Source organism: Elephantulus edwardii, unplaced genomic scaffold (genome assembly GCF_000299155.1).
Source record: "Elephantulus edwardii isolate Elephantulus edwardi_28Jun2011 unplaced genomic scaffold, EleEdw1.0 scaffold00108, whole genome shotgun sequence".
In the NCBI taxonomy this organism is placed as follows: domain Eukaryota; kingdom Metazoa; phylum Chordata; class Mammalia; order Macroscelidea; family Macroscelididae; genus Elephantulus; species Elephantulus edwardii.
The window spans coordinates 6,779,643-6,804,353 of NW_006399858.1; the positions used below are offsets into that span (position 1 = coordinate 6,779,643).

Consider the following 24,711-nt stretch of genomic DNA (forward strand, 5'->3'; position numbering starts at 1 on the left):
TTCTTGTCAAAAATCAATTGACCATAGGTAGATGCGCTGATTTCTGGGTTCTCAATTCTGTTCTATTCCATTAATCTATGTGTCTGTCATTGTACTGGTACTGCACTTTCTTGACCACCATGGCAGTACAGTAGGATTTGAAATTAAGAAGTGGGATGTCTCCTACCATGTTTCTCTTTTTAAGGAGTGTTTTTCTTATTCCACTTCTCTTCTCATTCCAAATGAAACTGGAGGTTGCCTTTTCCATCTTGTTGAAGAGTGAAATTGTTATTTGTATTGGGATTGGATTGAACATGTACATTGCTTTTGATAGGATTATTATTTTCATAATACTGAGTCTTCCTATCCATGAGTAAGGTATATTCTTCCATTTCTCCAGGTCTTTTTTTGTTTCTTGTAGTAATGTTTTGTAATTTTCTTTGAGTATAGAGCCTTTGTGTTTCTAGTTAGATTTACTCTCAAGTATTTAATCTTGTGATTAGCTATTATGATGTGTATTGTTTTTTTCTTAGCTCCAGTTCTATATTCTGTCATTGTAGAGAAATCTAATTGATTTTTGTATGTAGATCTTATATCTTGCCACTTTGCTGTATTGATCAACTATGTCCAGTAGTTTTCTTGCTGAATCTTTAGCATTTTCTAAGTATACTATCATATCATCTACATAGAGAGATCATTTTACTTCCTTTTTGCCAATTTGGATACCTCTTATTTCTTTTATTGCTATCCCTAAGAGTTCTAATACAATATTGAATAGGAGAGGTGATAGTGGGCACCCTTGCCTAGTTCCTGTTCTCAAAGGGAATACTTTTAACCTCTCTCCATTGAGAACAATGTTGGCTCTTGGGTTTGCATATATTCTCTTTACAATGTTTAGGAAATTATCTTCTAATCCTATTTTGTTGACTGTTTTAATCAGGAAAGGGTGTTGGCTTCTGTCAAAGACCTTTTCTGCATCAATTAATAAGATCATGTGGTTCTTGTTCTTTGTTTTGTTAATATGCTGAATTGTACTGATTATTTTTCTTACATTGAACTGTGCTTGCATACCTATTATGAATCCCATTTGGTCATAATAAATTATTTTTTTGATGTATTATTGGATTCTATTGGCCAGGATTTTATTCAGGATTTTTGCATCTATATTCATGAGAGATATTGGCCTATAGTTTTCTATTTTGGTAATATCTTTACCTGACTTTGTTATCAAAGAAATGTTTGCTTCATAGAATGAGTCTGGGAAAATTCCATCTTCTTCTATTTTCTGAAATAATTTATGTAGAATTGGTGGCAGTTCTTCTCTGAATGCTTGATAAAATTCACTTGTAGAACCATCTGCTCCAGATGTGGCTGGACATTGTTTTAGTACCTTTTCAATTTCTTCTTTTATAATGATCTATTCAGGTGTTTCATTTCAGTTTGTGTCAGTTTAGCTAGTTTGTGATTTTCCAAGTATTTTTCCATTTCCTCTGGGTTTTATATTTGATGTTAGTTTCTTATTGATGAATGTAGTTCCTGGATCCTGTAGCAAGTACCGTACTGTCCTCTCCTTCTGTCCTCATCTTGTCACAGTGAAAGCACTCCCTCAGCTGAAATCTTCTTTTTTCCTTAATCTCTTTTTCTGGTTTTCACAAGTCCTGCTTCTGACTCCTGGCTTGAGCTGCAGGTCCTAGCATTATTCCGGTTGTGCTTGAATCATCTTATTAGGACTATAAGTCTAATTTCTCTCAACATTTATCCTACAGAAGCAGCAATGCCCAACATACAGCTACAGTGATGGGGTGGAAAATGTCCACTGTGTTCTACATACTAAATAGACCAATGCATCTAACTCAGACCTTCTTTTTCATGTCAGGAAAATGTAATAAAGCTCTCTCTGGATTTTAGCATAATGGTTGTCTGAGTCAGTCTTGATAATTGCTTATTTTGTATTGTCTGCAAGTTTTCTGTCTTTGTCATTAACGATAAAAACAATGTGCAGCTCCGGTGTGGGGAATTACATTTCCTAGTGAGCCTTCACTTGTTTACAGTAACTTTTAAAAAAAAACAATCCAACTTTACCCATAATTGAATCAATTTAGCAGAATGTTGTGATTGCCAATAGACCAATGTAAGAAGTGAGAAACTGAAGACATAGCCAGATTAATGATTTCTGTTTATTTCCATTTACAGCTGTAACTATTTTCCATCAACAATATGATATTTAATGTCACTGAATTTCACATGTGAAAAATGTGGCAAATGGTTTGTTATATATTCATTTACCAGCTTACAAAAATAAAGCCACTACCAAAGTTGAAGTTTTGAGTGTGGGTGTTGCTTTTGGTATTCATAATTACGATAACATTTATTTGTGCCTATAATTTAGCATTCCATCTCCCTAATAGATGTACTGAGCAAGCACTGTGGTGACAAGATAAGTTGCTCTGTTTTGTTCCATATGTCTGTGTTCTAAGTATTCCATAGTTTTAATTGGTTCCCTGCAGAATAACATTTACAAGCATATGGTATGGAAAATGCTGACTGCTTTTGTTACCATGTATTTATTACTTGTGGTGGCCCTGGTTCACTCAGCCTTCGGATGTGATTATGAGGTTATTGAATGCCGTTTACCGTGTACTTTTTTCTTAACCTGCCTCGTGAGTGGGAAATGCCATCAATACAGTGCTTCAACCTAGTGTCAACTCACATTTGGGCAGAGAAAGAATTTGCAGATGCTTTCATTGCAGGTTTACACTGTGAGATGCTCTCTCTCTGCTCACCAAAGTGTGGGTTTCAAAGGCACTCTGAGGCTACCTTCAATGATGCTTTAGAGGAGGATTTGCCCCTAGGAGCCTCGAAGAGCCAAGGGCACAACAGCTCTCTGGCGCCTTGTTTGGAGATTTCCCAGCGATGCCCTGGAAAGGGATTACAGATGTGAGGTTAGACTCACAGATTGAGGAAAGGACCAGCTGGATTTTTAGATGTTAGGGCCGTTGCACTTGGTGGTTTCCTCAGGGAGTGCCGTGGTGGAATGCAGCTGAATTATTCATATTTCCAAGCCTATGCACGAGGCTGCTTAAAACACAAATCGAGATCGTTTTATTATGGAAAATCCCAAACATCGATAAAACTCGAAAAGATTGCATAATAAACCCTCAGCAGAACTGTGACAGCTTCAGTCATTGTCAAGGTTTTGCCAATCTACCATACTACCCAGGTGCACCATTGTTTTCTGGAGCATTTGAAAGCAAATTAGCCATTGTGCCTTTTCACTTTGTAAGCTGTTGTTTGCATCTCTCTGCAACAAGGAAGCTATACCTGTATGATTCCACAAATGTTGTGTGGTTTTTAACTTACTGGGTAGCATAGAAAGAACAGGAACAGCTCTTATGTGACTCCTCAGCTTAGGAATGTCCTTCTTCCCTGGAGAAAGAGAGGACAGCTGCTCCGAGCAGGTCCCAACACTTTGGGACAGTTAGTGGTTCCTGTCCTCTGTCTGCCCACATCGTTTTCCAGTGACCTGGAGCAGTCATACAAATGATTCTAGTGTTTTGTAGCACTATTTCTCTATCCCTCCACTTCCATTCTCGAAAAAAGAGTTTTTCCTGAAGCCCACCAAGCAACAAAGAGATGGGTGCAAGCCCCAGCAGAATGTGAGGAGCGTGATGGTGGAGGGTGGGAGTGTTCATCTGAGGACGCTATGCTTCACGCTCAGGGCACAATGCTGGCAAAGTAGGGGACCATCTACAAAAGACGTCCTTCTGCTTGTCAAGGACTTTGTTTTCTAGTGTCTGCTGTTGTCCCTATAGCTAAACAATAGATGCCTTCTAAATATCTAATTGTTTTGCTAACCTACATAAATAGTCATTGTTTTCATTTCTCCCCACAAAAAGCCCCACCATATATTTCCTCAAGATAATAAAAAGTTGATCAGGGCAGTTTTTAACTATGTGGAAAGCTTCCCCGGAAGTAGAGTTGATAGAAGAGTGGGGCGGATACCAAGATGGGCCTTGGGGGCACAGGATTGCTGCGGGCACCACACAGGGCTGCCAGTCAGCAGAGCAGACGGAAGTGATGAGACGCACAGGCTTTGGAGAAGGCCGACTCAAGTTTTTCTAGTTTAGGATGCAGCTCTTTGGTCCCAAAAAAGTGGGTGGGACTTTTTGTCTGTCAAATGGGAATCATAAGATTTCTAATTTAGGATTCTGAGTGTTATGAAATGGATTCAAGATTAAAGAAGGTCCCCGATACTGTTAGCTGCTGTGCAGTTGCTTTGGAGAAGCTCTGGATATGCTGTTGGACTGACACTCCCTGGGGCACCTCCCCAAGGAACATGGCTGCTGCGCCCTACAGCTTTGTGAAAGCAAGGCTCTGTTAGCTATCACTGTTGACATTAACTGCTTCTTGCCACTTGGGTTTCTCTCCCCAGTGAGCTGGCCTTTACCAGCAAAGCAGTGGGGAGAGAGAGCCTCTTCCCTGATCCGTGGATCTCTCACTGTCACTATGCCACCTCCTCGTATTCATCCCACCATGCTTTACTTCAAGGCACTCCTACCGCCACATGCAGAAGTCCTTCCTGCCAAGGAAATACTTTCTAGCATATTCTCTCTGCTTTCCACACTAAGGCTTCAATATTTGAGGGCATTAAAATTCCCTAATAAAATATACATATATGCTGGAGAATTTTGTTGTGTATTTTTCTTTCGATGAATGGGTTTTAGTTGATTCAGGCTTTTGAAACAAACAAACAAAAACCCTTAAAAAAAAAACCCCAGCAAATACTTGGGAGGAGAGCAAAGGGCAGGATTTTGTGAAGACAAACATTGATAACTTGTCCAGGTCCAGATCACCATTAAGATGCTATTATTCTCATCTACCTTTGAACAATGGATTCCTCTCCGGTTGTTGTTTGAAGTGCTATCAGTGTCATACTGCCTTAAGCAGTAGGTTTGCATTACTAATAAAGTGAGATTGTTATCAATAGTGGCAAAATACTTGGAATTTTCACAGCAGATCTCAGAGTATTAAATAATTAACATATAATATCCTGATGGTGTTAGAATTATAAATCCTGCTAAGAAAATAATTTAGAAATAACAAATCTGAGGGAAAAGAAATGATAAGAAACATTTGAATCTTTAATTCAGAGTTTTTACATAATTCATCACTGAACTCAGTCACTTGCTTAAAATGAAGAAATTTTAATCCACAAGAGGGGTCACATTTAAAAAGCTGACATCATTCATTTTACAGCTGTTGAATGTGATGAAAGATTGTGGTAGTCTGATGCATTTTTATGCATTGTTAAAATTTCTGTAATATTTTAAAATATTTGTGTTTTGTTTATTTCTGGGTATGCAGTTTTATTGAAAACTTAGTATCACAACTTTGTTAAAAAGTAAAGTAACAAAAATTCTCCAATAGAACTTTTTGCTATGTAGCCAGTTTATTTTACACCAGAAACAGAAAACTTAGATTAAATATTTCTGCATAAAAGGTTCTTTGCACAGACTGTATAGTTGATCATACCCTTTGAAATATCAAAAAAAGCATTCAATTTGCTATATTGAAAATTTTTCAATTTAAAAACTCTGCTTAGAGACCTCGGGCAATTTTTTCAACGTAGAAGAACAGACAAAGGGAAAATGTTCAGGCATTTGCGACATAGGCTATTTAATACTTAGAAACACAGGCTCCTATTTTCCCAAGGCTGGAAAGATCCTGATTTTTCCATTCTATGCTTAGAAGGCATAAAATTTCACTGGGGAACCTGTTCTTTACAGTATTATCCCACTGATTTTTTAAAAAAAGTAATAGAAAATTTAAATGTGTTAATATAAAAAAACTAATGTAAAAAATAAATTATCAGTGTACTACTATAGAATTTATATATGCATGTATTTCTAGATCTTTATATCTATGTCCTATTAATTACTACAACAGAGGTATTTTAAATACATTAATGACTATACACCTATTGTGTACCAGGCACTATTTAGTTTTGCAGTTTTCTGTTTTACAAAGTATTTTGAGATTAAAAAAAAAGAGAGCAAGTAAGCCTGGGAGGTTATGTGGAAGGTGAGTGTTCTGTCACTGAAAAACATACAGTGTAATAAATAATAGCATCATTAAAAACTGTCATCTTTGCAAAGCACGGTTGTTGTTCTGTGGACCCCCAGTACATGTCCCTGTGAACCTGTACAACTTCATCACGTTGGAAATGCAGCTTCTCAGCCTGCTTGCTCCCAGCCGCTGTCTGTTCATTACTGTCATGTCTGGGTGCATTTCAGACACGCCAGGTGTGTGGTGTCACCTGCTTGATGTCCGTTTCACACACAGACGTTTACACTCGTGAGTATTAAAGCAATAGATCTTCCTTATGACAACAGAAAGCTGACTGCAGAATAGCAAAGCTTCTGGGAAAAGGCTTCTGAATATATCCTGGCTTCTTTGTGTGTAGAAAAACTTGACTAATTAGCTTCAGCCCTTCCAATATAAGAAAGACAAAATAATTGAAGTATGAACAACGTGTACCACACAGCGGAGGGCTTTGGATGCGGAACAGGGTATGAGGGTTTTATCAGAGAGGAAGCTCAGGAAAGAGATTCTGTGAGGATGAAGTAGAGCAGCAGATGCTTTTTTATTTTTAAAAGAATATTTTGCACAAGGGTCTACTAAATAGAAGTGAAAATATATATGAATTACAATTTTTACAATAAAAATTAGTCATTTAATCCAGAAAAACCAATAAAATTCCTGCAATGTGTCACAACTTTAAAGAAAAGAAAAATAACAATAATATTAGAGTTGCTTGGCTATTAAAATGTCATATTCAGGGTAAATTTGAGGAGTAATAACATAAACGTACCTTTCAAATTCTTTTGTCTTTCACCTGCTTAATGGTGAGTTTGAAGCTTAGGTGGGTCAAGTCCTACTCATCCCGGGACAGAGTTCCTCCCACAGGGACCTTGTAAAAGACCACTGTGTGGGGGCTTCTGCCATACAGTCACCCCTCAGCACCTAGCAATTTGCAACTGCAGCTTTTAAGTGTTGATGATAGCTAATACCATTTCTAAAACCCTACAGAGGTTTAAAAGCCCATATCATTTCCTCTCTCCCCTCGTGTGCACCCCTGAGGTGGTTATCAGTGTGGGCAGAGGAAACATGAGGACGCTTGTGGGTGCACACACGCACACCAGCGTCGGACAATTGCTCACAGAGGAGCAGCTTATTTTTCAGAAGGTTCTTCCTTCTTAGCAGAAGGTCTTGAAAACGTGTTTGGAAGGATGGAGAAAGACAGGTAAATTAAAGAAGTGCAAAGTGTCAGGAGAGCCTCTGTTCCTTCGGTTCTCTTTTTGTCTGTTCTTAGTATAAAACTAATTGCCATTGAATGAATTCCAATTTATGGTGACCCAAGGATATCAAAGGAGGACTGTACCATATGGGATTTTCAGTGGCTGACTGTTTTATTTAGTTGTGGTTTGTTTTTTTTTTAAGTAGACCACCAGCCCTTTCTTCCAAAGGACCTCTGAGTGAACTAGACCCACCCACCTTTCAAGCAGCAGCTTAGCATGTATCCCATGTTATTGGATACCTTCAGATTGATTTTCAGTGAGATTATAGTATTTATTTTGTCTGCATATCATCTAACAGCAGTGGATGTTAACAGTATTACTTTTTTGCCAATCTGACAAGGGTATATATATTGTTGCTGTTGTTACGTGCCATCAAGTCTAATACAACCCCTAGCCACTCTATGGACAACAGATCTGAACCCTGTTCTGTCCCGTGCCATCTTCTGATTCTGACAGTTTGAGCCCGTTGCAGCAGTCTCTATGAAAATCCATATGGTTAAGGATGTTCCTTTCTTTCCCTCCCCCTTTCCAAGTTGATGTCCCTTTCCAAAGAAAAACCTCTTCTAGCAACATGCCCAAAGTATGTGAGATGAAGCTTTATCACCTTTGCCTCCAAAGAACTTTCTGGCTGCACTTTCTCCAAGACATATTTCTTTGTTCTTTTTGCAGGCCCTTGGAAATATTATGGTTTGAATCAGACACAGGATTCCCTTCGTACATGGAATGTATGAAGGAGTATACACACCATTTTCATATTTGCCTAATATGAATTTCCATCACTACTAATGAGGATGACTGTATTAATTATGTATGGATTTAAGGCCAGGCTCTAACTCTCCAGTTGATATTCTGAAAGGTGGGCCCTCTTGTTTTGGTTGAGGGTCTGGTGTGGACTGTTTGTTTGTTTGTTTTTTATTTGAGCCTCTTGTTTAGAGTCAACAGGACCTGGTGGAAGGCCTTTGTATTTAAAACTCAGTTGGGCCCTCGGGCCTAGTGTTATTATATTTTGGAAGAACATTCTTTTAAGTGATATAGCACAGGTCTGTTAATTTGCTGTACAGAGGTAACCTGGGGTTGCTGTGATGCTAAACCCTGTGTCACAGGTATGTCAAATGACATAATCATTACCCATGGTGGACAGTGTTTGGTGGAGCTCCCAGTTTAAGACAGGTTTGGAAGCAGGAGTGGCATCCACTTCCTAAACAACATGGCTTTGGAAAGAAACGATGATAGTTATAGAGCAGGGTTTCTTTTCATAGGGTTGCTATGAGCCATGCTTGACCCAACTGAAATCAGCATCTATATACATATATAGTGGTGTTATGTGCTGTGAAGTCAGAATGGACTCATAGTTGACCTGCCAGTGGGTTTCCAGAGGCTGTAAACTGCCTAGGAAGATCCTGCCTATCTTTCTCCTGAGGAACAGCTGGTGGATTTGAATGGCATGCCTTTGGGTTTTTAGCACAGCTCCTTACTGCTAGACTACCAGATCTCCATAGATAGGCAGATGCAGATACAATGCTATAATACTGTAGCTATAAGCCCCATGAGTATAATCTTCTTCCATTAATTGTGCATTTGAAGTATCATCCATTTCTCCTTTGGACTGTTTAAAACATGAAGTACAGGTACAAAATACAACGTATCGGAATGATTCTGTGTAAACCAATACAAAATTTTCTTTAAAAAAAAGTTGTGCTACTAACCCAAAGGTGGCCCCTCTTGCAGTTCAAATGCCCTAGTAAAATGCCTTCAAGGGCAACCTCCTCCTGAGAGCTGTAGCCTCTGAATAACCAGAGTCAGTTATGGCTCCACAGCAATGACTTAGAGTTTTGGGGGTTTTTATTAGACACAGCTTAGGCATTTTGGAGAACTAGAAATGAATTTTGCAAGCATGCAGGCAGCTACTAATATGTTCTTCATTTCTACAGTTTCACTGTTCTTTAGTGCTCAGAATAAATATCAAGTTGAATAATGCAAACCCACTGCATATTTAATGCCATTTATTTAATAAGTTGTTGCAGAGATGCCCAAGGCCAAAGATCAAAGTAATATCTAATTGATATTACCTAAGATGAGTATGTTAAAACTATCTGAATAGTTTATTCATCAAGCAAAGTAGGGAAAAACATCCTCAAAAACATGCTTAGAAAAATTCGCAAAATATTGTGTGCTATTGAAGGCCCTAATGCTTAGTGTCTATATGAAGAATTACCTAAAGCACTCCTAATAATAAATAAAAATTGAACATTATAATATTATTTTACCACAAACAACTAAGAAATGTTTTAAAAAGATATATTTTTACTTATCCACATGTAATGATTAAATACACTGCTGAAGTTTAAAAATTAAGTATTTCTGTGGGTGGGAATGTAAATTTCTATTGCCTTTCTGAAAAATATTAAAATACTATGTTTGGTCCAAAAATGTTAAATCTAGATGTTTAACTTGGATTTAAAGAAATACCATTTGCTTTTTGTCTCGCAAATATTCACCGCAGTCTTATTCATACTAAAAAATGAAAATAACTTCATTTCCAGCAGTAACCTTAAAGGTATGATGATGGTGACTCATATTAAAGCTTTCTGTATATCATATATACCATAATCCTTCATTTACTAACTTATCACTAGTTACTTAACACCTAGTCCGTGGTAAGGATGCCTCTGAAAACCCACTGGAGGATCAGCTCTGGGTCAGCTCCAGCTCAAAGGGACACAGTGACTACACCAAATGTGAGGAGGCAGGGAGCTCTGGCGACACTGCTAACCCAAAGGTGACTCTTCTCTGGGGGCTCCGATCTCCTAGTGGCTCTGCTGGAGAGGGATGGTTTTGTTGTTGTTCTTATTAGATGCGTTCACTATGACTCATAGGAACCCTATGAACAATGGCTCTGAACTCAGTTCTATCCTGAGCCCTCCTTCTCATATCTGACACTTTTGAGCCCATTACTACAGTCACTGTGTGAATCCATCTCTTTGAGCGTTTTCCTCTCTTATGCTGCCCTCTACCACCTCTGTGAGGTCAAATCCAAATGACAATGACCCTCTCCCCAGGTTTTCAAGGCGATAACTCTTTACAGGAGGGCTGCAAAAAACCCCCCACTCTTCTAGAGATTAAAAGCAGATCTGAAAGAAAACAAGAAATGTCCTTAGAAATTGACTTTGAGTCTTGAAGGGATTTTGTTTTCTTTTTGAATTTCTACATTTATATTTTGTGGTGAACACATGTTATTTCATAAAATAATTTCTGTTTCAATCTTAGGTAGCATTGTTGTAGGTTTTATACATGTTTAATCGGGGTGTCCATTCCGGGTTGGCCTTAAGAACGCTTTGGTTGCCTTTTCATCGATCATTTAGTAAAAGCAGTTCTCCAGCCAGCCCTGAAGTTCACTTAAATCCTGAGTGGTTTTGAATGTTAGATTGACTCCAGCCTGGAAGTCTGAGCAAAGTAAAGGTGCTGGTGGAAGGTTGTGGACCCAGATGCCTGCCCGGGTCAGGCTATGTGAAGAAGATTCTGTCTCTCAGTTTGAAAAGAAAAACGTTGAGAAATAAAAATTAAATTTAAAAAAAACCTGTAATATCACTGAGGATAAACTCCTCAAGAGAGGCAAAGTAAACAGTGAGCTTGAAGATCTCAACTGAAAAACGATTCCCTGTCGCCCAGTAAGATCTGACCCACAGCTGACCCTCCAGTGGTTTTCAGAGGCTGTACATCGCTGGGGTGCAGACTCCCTTCTTTCCTCTGTGGACCTACTGGGGTTTATTTAGAACCACCAGGAAATCCTGGCTTTGGTTAGCAGTGTAACTCCTATGGACTAGATCCTAAAGAGAAAAGTTATCCTAGTCAGTAAGTAATAAATATGTGACTTATTTCTAAAAAAGTAAAAACATGAGACGATGGCTGGAAAATGAAGTCCTCTTTCAGAGCTCTGTACGACAATTTTCTAAGGAGTTTTTTAGGGAAAGCAAAGATTTGGAGGACTCATTCCTGATCTTTTGAGGTTGAGGTTGTGAATGAAAAATGGTAATACTGTCCCTCAAAATGATTCTTTGTGACTGAATTATGAAAGACAATTTAAACTAAAATTTTTTAAAAGTAGTTCCGTAAAGAAGATAACAATTCCTGCCCAAATACTTATATACTTATAAGATATATATAAATTGTATTTGAGGACAATTTCACTTGAGAATAGGGATCTCTGGTAGGTTAGCGGTAAGGAGTTGCACTGTCAACCCAAAGACACACAGTTCAAATCCACCAGCTGCTTCGAGGGAGAAAGATGGACAGTCTCTTCCTGTGCAATTTACTTTCTCTGAAAACCCACTGGAGGGTGAGCTATGAGTTGGTTCTGACTCAATAGTATGTAACAATAACAACCACTTGAGAATATTTTCGAGGTCAGCAGCAAATAGGTTGGGAAAGAATGGATGCAGTGCAGAAAACAATTTTGCATCCTGCTAAAAGCAAAGGGTTGAGAGGAGCAGAGCCCTGCTGCTCGTCTACGGTCCTTAGATAGGATTCTGGTTTGGGTTTAGGTTTGGGCTCTCTTATCACCTGCCAACATCACCTGTCTCTTCTATTGAAAACACAGAAGGAGGGCCAAGTGTGCAGACCTGAGTTGCTTATCAGAGAGTTAGTTCAGACCAACTCCCATCTCCCATCTTTCCCAAGTGGAAGCTGTGAAAAGAAGGCATTCTCTGATCTGGCAAAGAGAAAACAGACAAATATTGTCAGAGTTAATTAGGAGGGTGACAAAGTAGGGGAGACTACAGATAATATATCTCTGAATTGATCATATTTCACTTTTATCAGAAAATAAGACAATTAAATTACCTCATAGTCCTTTTGAACTATTGGAATGCTTTGCCTTTTCCTAATTTTTAAAAATATTGACTCACCAAATAAATGATATAATTTCTGAGAAAATGAAATGTCAAATGCCTATACCTCAAATTTTTGCAGATTCTGGTGTTTTGTTTTGACACTTGCCCTAAACTATAGCTCTACATCATGAAATAGCTTGACTCTATGAACTTGGAGAAACGATGAAAGTTATACAAGTGTTCAAGTCTTAGTCATAGGGTCTCTATGAGTTGTCTACAACTCGACGACACTTAACAACAACATAGCTCTACACTAAGGCAAATTCAACAAGCATATAGTTTACTTACAAATGAATAAAAGACGTGACTCTGCTTATACCTGGCAGAGCAGATGGGTGGTTCCTGCTGTCAGCGCTCTTTCTCTGGGCATCCATCCCCACAGCTCCCCTTTATCAGGGCCACTGTCCTGGCTTTGATATCTTTGTGCATTCTTATCCTGGCTTTCCTGGCTCCTCTGGCCAAGCTGGAATCCAGGTCCAAGGTGTTGGGACCTCCTCCCTCCCTTCTTCTCACCTAAAGTTATGACAACTTCATGTGCACAGGGTCCCCTAAGGAGGAAAGCAGCATGCTGGGTGCCACTGAGTTGTGAATCATGACAACTCATGTGTCAGAGGAAAATGGTGTTCCAGAGGGTTTTCTGTAGCACCTCAGGATGTACTTTGACCATTGGTCTTTGGATTGGCAGTTGAGCATGTTAACGATTTGTATCACCTGGAGAGGGATCCAGCACCCTTTTGCCCCTTTCTCCCACCATCCTAACACCGGCTTCCAGGCAGGTCCACCTCACATTCACTTGGAGTTAGTAAGCTGTCTAGGGAAGCCTTAGCTCAATTGTCAATGCTCTTCTGCTCTTAATTTTCTCAATGACACTAAGATACCTCTTCTTCCTGTGTTCACTTGTTGATTAGCAATGAGGAACTAAAATAAATGCTCTTCATGAAGAAACAGATTCTCCAATTTGTGCGAGTTTTGTCTGCAATATTTTTAAAATAAAATTATTTCAGTTAATTAATTTGGCAGAAAATCCTTTTGTAGAAATTTTAACAAAAGGTGTTTAGAGAGGGTGAGTATTAAGATGTAAGAAAATAACAACGTCATAAGAGTTCTCTGACCAAAAGGTTTATATGGGACTTTAAAGGTGGAAGTTTTCAGACAGGAGCAGCTTTTGTTTCTGAGAAGAGGGAGGGAGTTAGGAGAAAAAGTGAACAATGAGACCTTTGCTTAGGTCTCACTCAGACAACCCCTTTTCACTGAGCTCTGCCCAGGGCCCTGGAAGGCCACTTTCTCATCAGTTCTTCTCTTGTCTGTGGATGTGTTTAAAAGTTTACTTGCCTCGTCAGTGAAGTCTCCTTTAATGGGAAATTGAGTCTGAAAGCCAAGGTACTTTGGTGGCTTTTAGAAAGAGGTAGGAAGTAAACTTCATTAAGAAGTCTTATTTTAGCAGTGTATAGGATTACACTCTGAAAGCATATTAAAACTCTGCTTTGGGATGCTGGCTTGCATCCTAAATATGTCCCACATATTTCCTCTTGTGCATTCATTATGGAAAGATTCTATCCTGCTGTATGGAAGTCAATGTAGATGACAAAGCAATACGGTTGCTATTTCAACCCGTTATCAATATTCCATTTGTGCTGGGCTTAGGCAGAAGTGAGTCTAAGCATTTGCTTTTTCAGTCCATCTCCCATGATTCCTCAATGCACTGAGTCGATACTTTTTTTAGGTGCCAATGAGTCAAGTCAACTCACAGTGACCCTACAGATTTGAATCTTGCACTAGCCTCCACCATCTTCATGATTTCCAACACACTCAAGCCCAATTGTGCAGTCACTATGTCAATTTATCTTTTTGAATGTCTTCCTCGCTCTCTCTGACTCTTCACCATTCACAGCATAATGTCATTTTCCAAGAATTAGTCCCTTCTGACAGCATGCCCAAAGTATGGGAGACAATGTTTGCCATCCTTGCCTCTAAGGAGCACCCCAGTTACACTTCTACCAAGACAGATTGGTTTGTCTTTTCAGAAGTCCAGGGTATATTCAATACTTTTTGCCAACACCACAGTTCAATAGCATTGATTCCTCTTCTGTAATTCTTATTTCTTGGCCAACTTTCAGATGCTTACTAGGGAATGGATATTTACTTACCATATCTGTCCACTCCTGGTTAGCAGTTTTCAAAGTCACAATATACACAATAGGCAATAGTTACAAATATACCAGGCATGCTCTTCCCTCAAGGCTTTTGCACTTGCTGTTCCCTTGTCCTGAGTTAACCTTTGGTCACCCTCTGCCCCTTGAAGTCTTTACTCAAATGTTATCATATCAGGGAGCCTCACCTCATGTCATTTTCTCCTTTGATGGACTAATGTATTTATTCACTGTGCCACTTTGCACTAAAATATGAGTGCAGGAGGGCTGAGTATTTTGTCTGCTTGATTCACTACTGATCCTCTATGACTTAGAAAAGTGCTTGGTACTTTAAGTAAGTATAGATTGGATGAAAATAATATAATTAATAAAATTACATGTTCCATATTTATTAGAGAATGATCTATTTGTGAAGGAGACTCCAGTTTGAACCGTATTTAGAACCAACAGCCTGAATCAGCTCTGCCTATGGTGGCCCCATGTGGGTTGGAGTAGAACAGTGCTCCTTAGGCTGTCACTAGCTTATTTCTCAGAAATCAATGGCCAGGCCTTCGTTCTGAAGCACTTCTGAGTTCTCTGGAACATCCAAACAGTTTAATGCTTTATAACACCCAAGAACTATCAAGGACATAGAGTTTAGAATTGAACCTCTAAGTTCGGGGAACGTGTGGAGATCGGGAGGGCTATGAATGTGCTGTGAAAGATCAGTATCATTGTGGTTTCTTTAAATGGAGAAATAGATCGTAATATTAGCAGGTTGCTGCATTGCTAGAATTGATCTATCATATTTTTGATTCATGATCCTTATTTAGGGAGCTGTGGTGGCCTAGTGGCAAGAAGCTGTGCTGCAATCCTGAAGGCTCTGTTTGAGGTCACCAGCCGCTCTATGGGAGAAAGATGGGCAATTTCCTCCCCTGTGATTAACTGCCTCTAAAAACGTGCTGGAGGGTCAGCTATGGGTTGATTCTGACGCCATGGTACACAGCAACAACAACAATCCTTATTTTGTCTGATTCTTTTTCCAAGTAGGGTTGGATATGGGCTGGGAAATGAATCAACACAGGAATCTCTGACATCTACTTCAATGTGAGTTGAAAGTTGAGTCGAATTGTGACTAGGAATTCTTGAACCTGACAGGCAGGTGAATAGGTCAGCTTTGGGGTAGTTTTGATGCTGCAAATGTCTGGAGCCTGTTTGTGTTCAGAACGTTCAGCGTTCTCTCTTCTCCCTCTGATCCCATGTTTGTCGTGGTGTGGGCACTGAAGTCTTTAGGGCACGATGGGGTGGTGTGTGGAGGGCAAGGAAGACAGGACAGGATGCACGGTGGGTCATGGGCTCTGGGAATACTCCTGGCCTCTACAGATGCCTTTGACCCATGAAAAATATTACTCACCTCCTTACTGTCTGCCTTACAGGACTTAGGGGGAGAAATGAGGTAATGTCTTATTAGACTTTTGAGTTTCTCGGAAGAAGGGCACACTGCTGCAGTAATGCAATTCCCTAATAAATTTATTTATGTTGTAATTGCACATAATTCCATTAGGAATTTTAACTACCCTCCACAGGGAACTTTGAGAGCTAAGCTCCGCTTAGACTAGAACTGTCCAAAGAGGCTCAGCCAGGTGAGCCAGCTATCGATTTATGAGGTGAGGGAAGGAGGTGAGGGGCGGTATGGAAATAGGAGCTAGATTTGGGGTGGTGGGAGGATGAGGAAGAATGTGATAGCTATTTCCAGGGAATTTTTATGATAGTTTTAAATATTACTATTTACTAAAGATAAATATATCCACAATCCTTTAAAAATAAGTTTATTTGACTAAATTTATCAATATTACAGTAATCTTTCTGATTACTTGCTATGCTTTGGAGAGCTGGACAATGAATAAGGATGAGAGAAAAAGAATTGATACATTTTGTCTGGGATGCTGGAGAAGATCACTGAACATTCCATGGACAGCCAAGAGAAAAAATAGATAAGTTTTGGAGGTGGTGCAGCCAGAGTGTTTCTTTGGAGGCAGGAATGATGAGACTTTGCCCCACATACTTTGGGAATGTTGCTAGGAGGGGTTATTCCTTGGAGAAGAACATGATCCTGGGAAAGGTGGAGGGTCAGTGAAGGAGAGGAAGACCCTCAACCAGGTGGATTGACACGATGACTGCTGTAATGGGCTCCTGTGTGTCGGGAAGTGTGAGGATGGTGCAGGATAGAACAGGGTTCAGATCTTTTGTTCACAGGGTTGCTATGAGTCATACTCGACTCAAAGTAGCCTAAAAACAACAACAATCAATATTACATACTGAATGATGCACCTGCAACACTGGCCCTGCAGTCTTTGTCTGTAAATGATGGATTTTTTTTAACCTCGCCCTTTTAAATCTTTATGTGTCACCCTCCTTGGACCATAATCTGGTTGTTAGAGATTGTTTATTATTTGGATACCACAGTTCCATACAAACACTTATGAATGTACAGATATATTTTAAAAAATATCTTTAGTCTACTGAATAATGCTTTATTTTGGTGTTTAACAGAAAAAATAAAAAATTAAGTTGCTTTATGTTTTAAAGTGTTTCAGTTTTTACTTTTCCATTTTTTCTAGAAGTTATGTTTTCTCCTTTTTGTGATTTGAGTGAAAGTGGAGAAATCATATTGATTTTTCCCCATTCAGTAATTCATACATATTTTAAATTGATTTTTCATTCAATAATTCTATGACATTTTGTAGCATAATTAAATTAGTTGCATTCAACCCTTATTGTGTATTGCCTTTCCCTTCTTGCAACTAAACTGCTTTTGTAGAAACAGGCATGAATAGTCTAACTTTTTTCAGAGTCTTTAGACGAGAATGAAAAGAAAACTATCCAGTTGGTTCTAAAAATAGAAATGGAAAAAAGAGATGAAAAGGAGACATTCATGTGTGTCATCTCAGGCATTACTATGAAGATGTAAATTTATGCTATAATTATCCGTACTGTGAAATTTTGCTCTAAGCCTGTTCTTGACGCTATTAGCTCTTTCAAATCTCCAACTGACCATTTTAAAAAAGAAATAATATAAATTTTCAGTGAAACTAATATGCTTTGCAAGTTTTCACTCAAATCACAACCAAAAAATGTAATAAAAAAGTTTAAAATAATTCTCGAATCAATCAGAGGAAAAATAATTTCTTCTCTTTAATTGAGGTGACTTTTAAAGAGTAACTAGCCTGTATTTTTAGAGCAATGAGACTAATCCTGTATCTTCCTCTGGGATTGTTGTAAAAATTTTACAAGTTTTATTTGCTAAGTTGTAGAATATAATGCAAAGAGAACATATTCTCTTACCTTTTGTGAAAAAGAAATTCTTGCCAAGTAGCATGTCTGTGTGTCTACATTGCATCCCAGGGACATAGGATCAAAGTCACCTTGTCTGTTTCACAAAGAAGTGTTTGACTTACAAGAGAATTACATAGAAAACTAGGCAACTGTTCCTTAGAGAAAAATTAATCTTTTAATAAAAATGTATAATTCTGTAATATCGTTCACATGAAGTTAAGTTGTAGATAATCTTAAAGAAGTGATATTTTCTTTCATGACAGATTTTTTAAAACTAAAGAACTATAGTGTATTTTTTAAACTATAGTTTGTATGGCATTTCTAAATACTAAATTTATGTTCTGACGTAAAAGTTCATGACAGGTTTATGACTTTCTTGCATTGTATATAAACAGAACTAAGGCTTACGATAAAGAAAGATTTAAGTGTTTCCATCACAGGCTAAACTGTGATGTTTAATATAATTTTTTTTTTTTTTTAGAATAGAAGCAAACGCTTGGGAAAAGTCCACGTGGTGATTGGATGTAAGTCGTGTGATTTGGATTCTCTCATTTCTACCTTCACCTATGCTTACTTTCTAGAGAAGGTGAGAGTAAAAACATTATATTTTTAATATTTGAACTATTATGTAATTTTTAAGAACAAACATTTTTTAGAAAAGGAGAAAGAACCTAGCATCATAATTATTCATGTTTTCATTTATTTATCATGTTTTAGGAAATGAAATATTACAATCCATTAATCAACAAATATTTATTGTGCACTTACTAGATGCAGTTCCTTAATGACTGTCTTCATACAAAATTCTAGTTATTTCTTAATAACTATCTTCAAAAAATTATTTCTCTATGATCAATATTGTAAAAAAAAAGAATTTCATTTACATAAAATTTGTGTGGAAATTAAGAGAGCTAATAAAAGTAAGAGTCAGAGTTTTTGTTTTCCTTTATTATTCTTCTTGCATGGTCTAGTCCTTGGAGCAGAAAAATATTTGCAGGATTAACTGCATGAATGTAACATGAAGGAAAGAGTGCATGTGATTGGATGTTTAGGTAAGAGAGCTGTTAATGTCAAATTTGTGTTCTATAAGCTTTTCTTTTTACTTGCCGATTAGACAAAACTGTACAGCAAGGTTGTATGTACTTAGGACTTTCCCTTGAGCAACAATCTCTCTACCCTGTGTAATCTATGGCACGCTTATTGTGTTGCCCTGAAGTGAGTTTAAACTCTAAAACTTTCAGTAAGCAGCCAACCCCTTAACCAGTGAACCACAAGAACTCCTCATAGCCTGCTTTCATAGGTAGAAAGATCTTTCAATAAAATACCTTAAAACTTTCATTCCATTAAGTCATTAGCTCATGGTATTACCTCCTCTCCTTTAAACCGCAAAAGAAAGAGAGGATGATACTATGTGAGTGAGATCTATTTTCAGTTTCATCCAAGTTTTTAATTACTGGAGTCTCATTTGTTTTGCTCCAGTTCTGCTTGCATCCTTGGCCTCAGACAGTAGGCATAGCTGATCCAGACCGATTTAAATTCACACGAAAACCAGTCTTCCAGAATAAGCTGTGGGGGGCAGGCAATGCTTTAGGGGAGCAGCTGACAAGAGTGCCGGGTATGATATTCTGAACTCTACATGTGGGTTTTAGACCAAATTTATCTTCAAATTTGTTGAACTTTACAAGGGAGATTAATTGGCATGAAGAGATAAATGTGTGTATGTCAAGACATGCATATAAAACATTGATCTTATTAACTGACTTTCTTAGATTCACTAGAAAAATGAATGTTACTAGAGAATGCAGTTAATGGAACCAGACTGACTTTTACACTAATAATGACATGAACTTTAAGGAGATCATATGCTACTACCACTGCTACTAACAATAACAATAGTGTCTTAAATGTATATGATGACATCTAACAAGAGAGGTGAGGAAAGTCGGTGTGATAGATAAAATGGATGACAATAGCCAATCATGTGCTCAGAACTGTGCTCCGGACAGTGTGTTCAATGGGTGGGGGTTTTTTGGAAGTAGATCTGTAGAGGTTTTTCTGAGGTACTGATAGGTAGGCAGCATTGCCAACATTTTGGCTAACAGCTGAGTGTCCCATTTGTTACCATCCAGCCCCAAAAAAGATTTGATAACTGGATCATAAAAATGAAGAAATATGTAGCTTCTCTTCTAAGGCTTCATACTAAGCACAGAGAAATATAGGCAATTACCAAAGGGTCACGTAACGAAGTTTGCTTTATTTCTGTCTTCTTCATAGTTTATTGGGAGCTGTGGTGGCATGGTCCATAGGGAGAGGTGCTGCTGACTCAAAGGTGGTGCTTCCTTGGTAACGAGAATCCACCATGGGCTCCTTGGGAGAAAGATAGGCTATCTCCTCTTGTGCAATTTACAGCCTCTGAAACCCCACTGAGCGTCAGCTATGAGTCAGTTGCCATTTGAGGGCAGTGAGTGTGAGTTTTGTTTTAGTTCATAGTTTATTGACCCTGGAGTCCCTATTCCTCAAGTGTCTTTTCGCACAGTGTAAAAGCATGAAGGTAGAGCTTTTCAGCTTCACATATAGGACTTCACTGAAATCCTTTCATTTTCATAAGGAAGCTCCATTCTGCACTTGGCAAAACTGAGGCTCAGCGAGGAAAATGGCCTGTTCAAAGTCATACAGCAGAAGCTGGACTAGAATACAGGTCTTCCTGCTCCAACGCCAATATAAATCTTCATAGGAGAGGTTCAAGCCACCTGCTCCTGATTTAGGTGTATATAGTCAGTGTTCAGTAAAAAGTTAGCTGTAACTGTCCATTGTTGTTGTTGTTATGTGCTGTCAAGTTGCTTGTGACCCTGTGTACAACAGCCCTAAACTCTGCTCCATCCTGTGCCAATCACACTGCCTCCGACACACCCATCCCTATTACCCCAGTCACCGAATCAGTCAGTCCACCTCATAGAGGGCCTTCCCCTTCTGTGCTGTCCCTCCACACTCCCAAGCATGATGACCCTCTCCAAGGACCGGTCTCTCCTTACAACATGTCCAAAGTATGTCAGACGAAGCCTCAGAATCCTTGACTCCAAGAAGCAGCCTGGTTTAACCCTTTCCAGGATGAATCTGTTTTCTTAGCAGTCCATGGCACCAATTTTCCTTCTATCCTCCCTAGTCATTGTCCAACTCTTAAACGCATAACCAGTGATTGTAAAGACCATGGCCTGTATCAGACACACCTTAGTCTCCAGAGTGACCCCATTGCTCTTCAGTACTTTGGAGAGGTCACTAACAGCAGACTTTCCCATTGCAATACATCTTTTAATTTCCTGACTGCTGGTGCCAAGAGTGTTGACTGTGGAGGCAAGCAGACTAAAGTTGTTAACAGTATCAATCTCTTCACCATCCATCCTGATGCTGCCAATTGGTCTAGTGGTGAGAATCTTTGTCTTCTTGATATTGATCCTCAATCCATACTGAAAGCTGCAGTCCTTGACCCTCTGCAGCAAGCACTTCAAGTCCTCCTCAGTTTCAGCAAGCAGGGTTGTGTCATCTACATAATGCATATAGTTGATAGGTCTTCCACCAATCCTGATGCCACACTTCTTCTCGTAGAGCTCAGCCTCTCGGATAATCTGTTCTGCATACAGGTTGAAAAGGTATGGAGATAGGACACATTCCTGTCATACACCCTTCCCAATTTTGAATAGTGCAGTTTCCTTGCTCTGATCTGACAACTGCCTCTTGGTCCAAGTATAGGTTTCGCATTAGCACGATCAAGTGTTCCGGAATTCCCATTTCTCAGAGTCAGCCACAGTTTGTTATGATCCACACAGTCTAACGCCTTTGCATAATCAATGAAACACAGATAGACATTCTTCTGGTACTCCCTGCTTTCAGCTAAGATCCATTAAACATCAGCTACAATATCCCTAGTACCACAACCCCTTCTAAGCCCAGCCTGGACTTCTGGCAGTTCTCTGCTGATGTGCTGTTTCAGTCGTTTTTGGATAATCTTCAGTAGAATCTTGCTTGCATGTGAAATCAATGAGATTGTTCTATAGTTTCCACACTCTGTTGGGTCACCTTTCTTTGGAATGGGAACAAATATAGATCTCTTCCAGTCAGTTGGCCAAGAGGTTGTTCTCCAGATTTCTTGGCACAACTTGGTTCATTAATTAGGAAAAATAGTCTGCCACTCAAACTGCTAGTGATAATCATGCAGTTGTGATTCAGGATTAGCATGAGAGTTGGAGGAAGAAAAAAAGAAAAAGCTGTGCTTTGTACACTATAGAAGAGGATGATTCATTCACTTATTTAACAAATATTTATTAATTATCATGATATTCCACAGTCTTTTACACTCTAGGAAATGTAACTGACCTACCCTCGGATGGTACAAATGGTCAGCACACTTGGCTTTTAACCAAAAGGTTATTGTTTTAGTTGATCCACAAGCATCTAGAGAGATTTAGCATAGTACTTCTGAAAAATCAGCAACCGAAGCCCCATCCAGCGCAGCAGCCCCTATGCTAACACTGGTTACATGTAACTAAACTAAATGGACAAAAAAGCTCCACCTCCTTAATGCAAATGAGGGGAGGCTGCTAAAAGCACATGGTGTGAGAAAGAAGGTCATTTACTGTATGCAAAAATTCATTGTTAACAAATCCTGTATTCTCTAAGTGACATTAGTGTACATCATTATACATTGTTGTTGTTGTTGTTATGTACTTTCTAGTGGGAATCTGCTCATAAGCTGACCTTCTAGCAGGTTTTTAGAGGCAGTAAATCTTGTTGGAGGAGATTGCCCATCTTTTTTCCTGCAGAGCACTTGGTGGATTCGAACTGCATGACTTTGAGTTGACAGCCCAACTCCTTATTACTAGGCCGGTAGAACTCCTCATATTGCCTTATACTCAGTCATGTTCAAAATAGTTTCAAAACATTTCTATTGAAAAATGACTTTATTTTTGTGAATCTAAAATTTTTTTAACTCTGACACACTTTGTACATTCCTGGGTGGCATGAGGAAAATTACATTTCTAAAAATCTACATTTGACTACTAACCTAAAGATGGACAGTTCAGACTCAACCAGAGGTACTGTGGAGGCAAGGCCTAGTGAATTTCTTCTGTAAAGATTCTTTTTTTCCCCCATCATTGTTACCAAATCAGAATCGACTCATAGCTGACACTCCAACAGGTTTTCAGAGGCTGGAAATCTCATGGGAGGAGATTGCCCATCTTTCTCCTTCAAAGTAGCTAGTGGGCTTGCCTTTGGGTTGGCAGCTCAACTCCTTACCCATTATGTCACCAGGTTATAGCTAAGAAAACCATGTGAAGCAACTCGGTTCTGTTGTCTGTGAGGTTCCCATTAGTGAGCTCTGACTCAAAGGTAATAGGTAATACCTACAAGGTAGGTGCCCATCTCTTATTTCCTCAATTTTTAGTTTTCAGTGGTGTAGAGGCTTGTTACTAAAGGAGGAGAAAAAAAGAAAAGACAACTCATTGCTGTCAGTGCATTCGAACTCTCTGCCCTTCCTGCTAGACCACCAACAAGGCTTTTAAAAATCTTATGAAAAAGCAAAAGAATCAGATTAATTAATATATTTTCATAGGTTTATGTAGTCTTTGAAATGAAGGAAAAAATCACTGTCACAATGAAACAATGACATCACACTCTGAGATTTAAATCTCTGATCTCTCTTGAGTAATTAAAATGTGAGATTTTAGATGGGGTCTGAATTTCTTCATGGAGACTTTTTTTTTTTAAACTAATTTAATGAAAATTTACAGAGACTTTGGATTTCCATTCATTCATTCATTGTTGCACTTTTCTCCCTGCCCTCCCCTCACTTCTCATGGAGACAATTTACAGAGTCCAGTGATAGCCATCTCATTTAGATGGGACATATACTTTCCTGTGTTACCACTGTTCCCACCTGGCCTGCTTCCATCATTTCCTATCAATTCCCTAAAAATACGTGCACCTGAAGAAAAAAAAATCACAATTTTTATTTGTAGAGAGACTGTAACGAGACAAACTTTTTCAATTAAGGCATGAGACATTTCATGTAGGTTTAAAACTATTAAGGGTTCCCTGCAAATGGGAAATGCTCTACCCTTGAGGTTTAGCAAAAGTTGACAATGACTGTCAAAAAGTTTAGAGAGAACACGGGACTTTAATTTGCTGTACCAGTAATCTTTTGTCATTAAAAAAAAAAAAGTAGCTGCTTCTTTCCTTCTGCTGATTTCAGTGACTAAGTCAACTCTTTTCTTGGTAGGTCAGCCCGCCGGGGGTTCTGTGTTTACCTGTGCTGAACATCCCAAGAACTGAATTCAACTATTTCACTGAGACCAGGTTTATTTTAGAAGAGCTAAATATCTCTGAGTCATTCCACATATTCCGAGATGAAATTAACCTGCATCAGCTAAATGATGAAGGGAAGTTATCCTTAACGCTCGTGGGCAGCAACGTCCTGGCCAGGTAAGGCTCTGTGTGAGCATCTGGAAGACGGATCTTTTGGTGAAGGCTGTTGTGGGCATGGGAACTCTGGTGGCCTGGGGGATGGAGAGTTTCACTGACAACTCCAAAGGCATCCAGTCAAATCCATCAGCTGCTCCAGAGTAAAAGATGGAAAGTCTCCTCCCATCTGATGTACAGCTTCGGAAAACACTCTGGATCAACACTGATAGAATCTAGGCAAAGCATAGCTTTGTTAGATGCTGGAGGTCCCCCAGAGGTGCCTTGGAAGGAAGCCCTGGTGAAACCTCTCAGACTCATTGTGTCAAGTCAGAACCAGCTGACCCTCCATTGGGTTTTGGAGGCAATAAGTGTCATGGGAGGAGTTTGCCTGTCTTTCTCCAGCAGAGGAGCTGGTGGATTCAAACTGCCAGAGAGGTGCCCCCTTTGAATGAGCCGCTCAGCTGCCTGTGGACAATGTCACCAGAGCCTCTGAAGAGTGCAATTCCACTCTGATCTCATGGTTTCATCATGTGTCAGAATTAACTCTTCAGCAACGTCTGTTAA

General features: G+C 39.0%; 1 protein-coding gene across 1 annotated transcript in view; it reads left to right on the plus strand.

Annotated features, from left to right (window-relative positions):
- The window catches only part of PRUNE2 (prune homolog 2 (Drosophila)), a 435,757-nt gene that overhangs the window by 39,005 nt on the left and 372,041 nt on the right, over positions 1 to 24,711 (plus strand). Inside the window, exons 2-3 of the mRNA XM_006891999.1 lie at positions 18,173 to 18,277; positions 23,966 to 24,168. Coding sequence (XP_006892061.1) covers positions 18,173 to 18,277; positions 23,966 to 24,168 — 308 coding nt within the window. The remainder of the gene's footprint in view (positions 1 to 18,172; positions 18,278 to 23,965; positions 24,169 to 24,711) is intronic.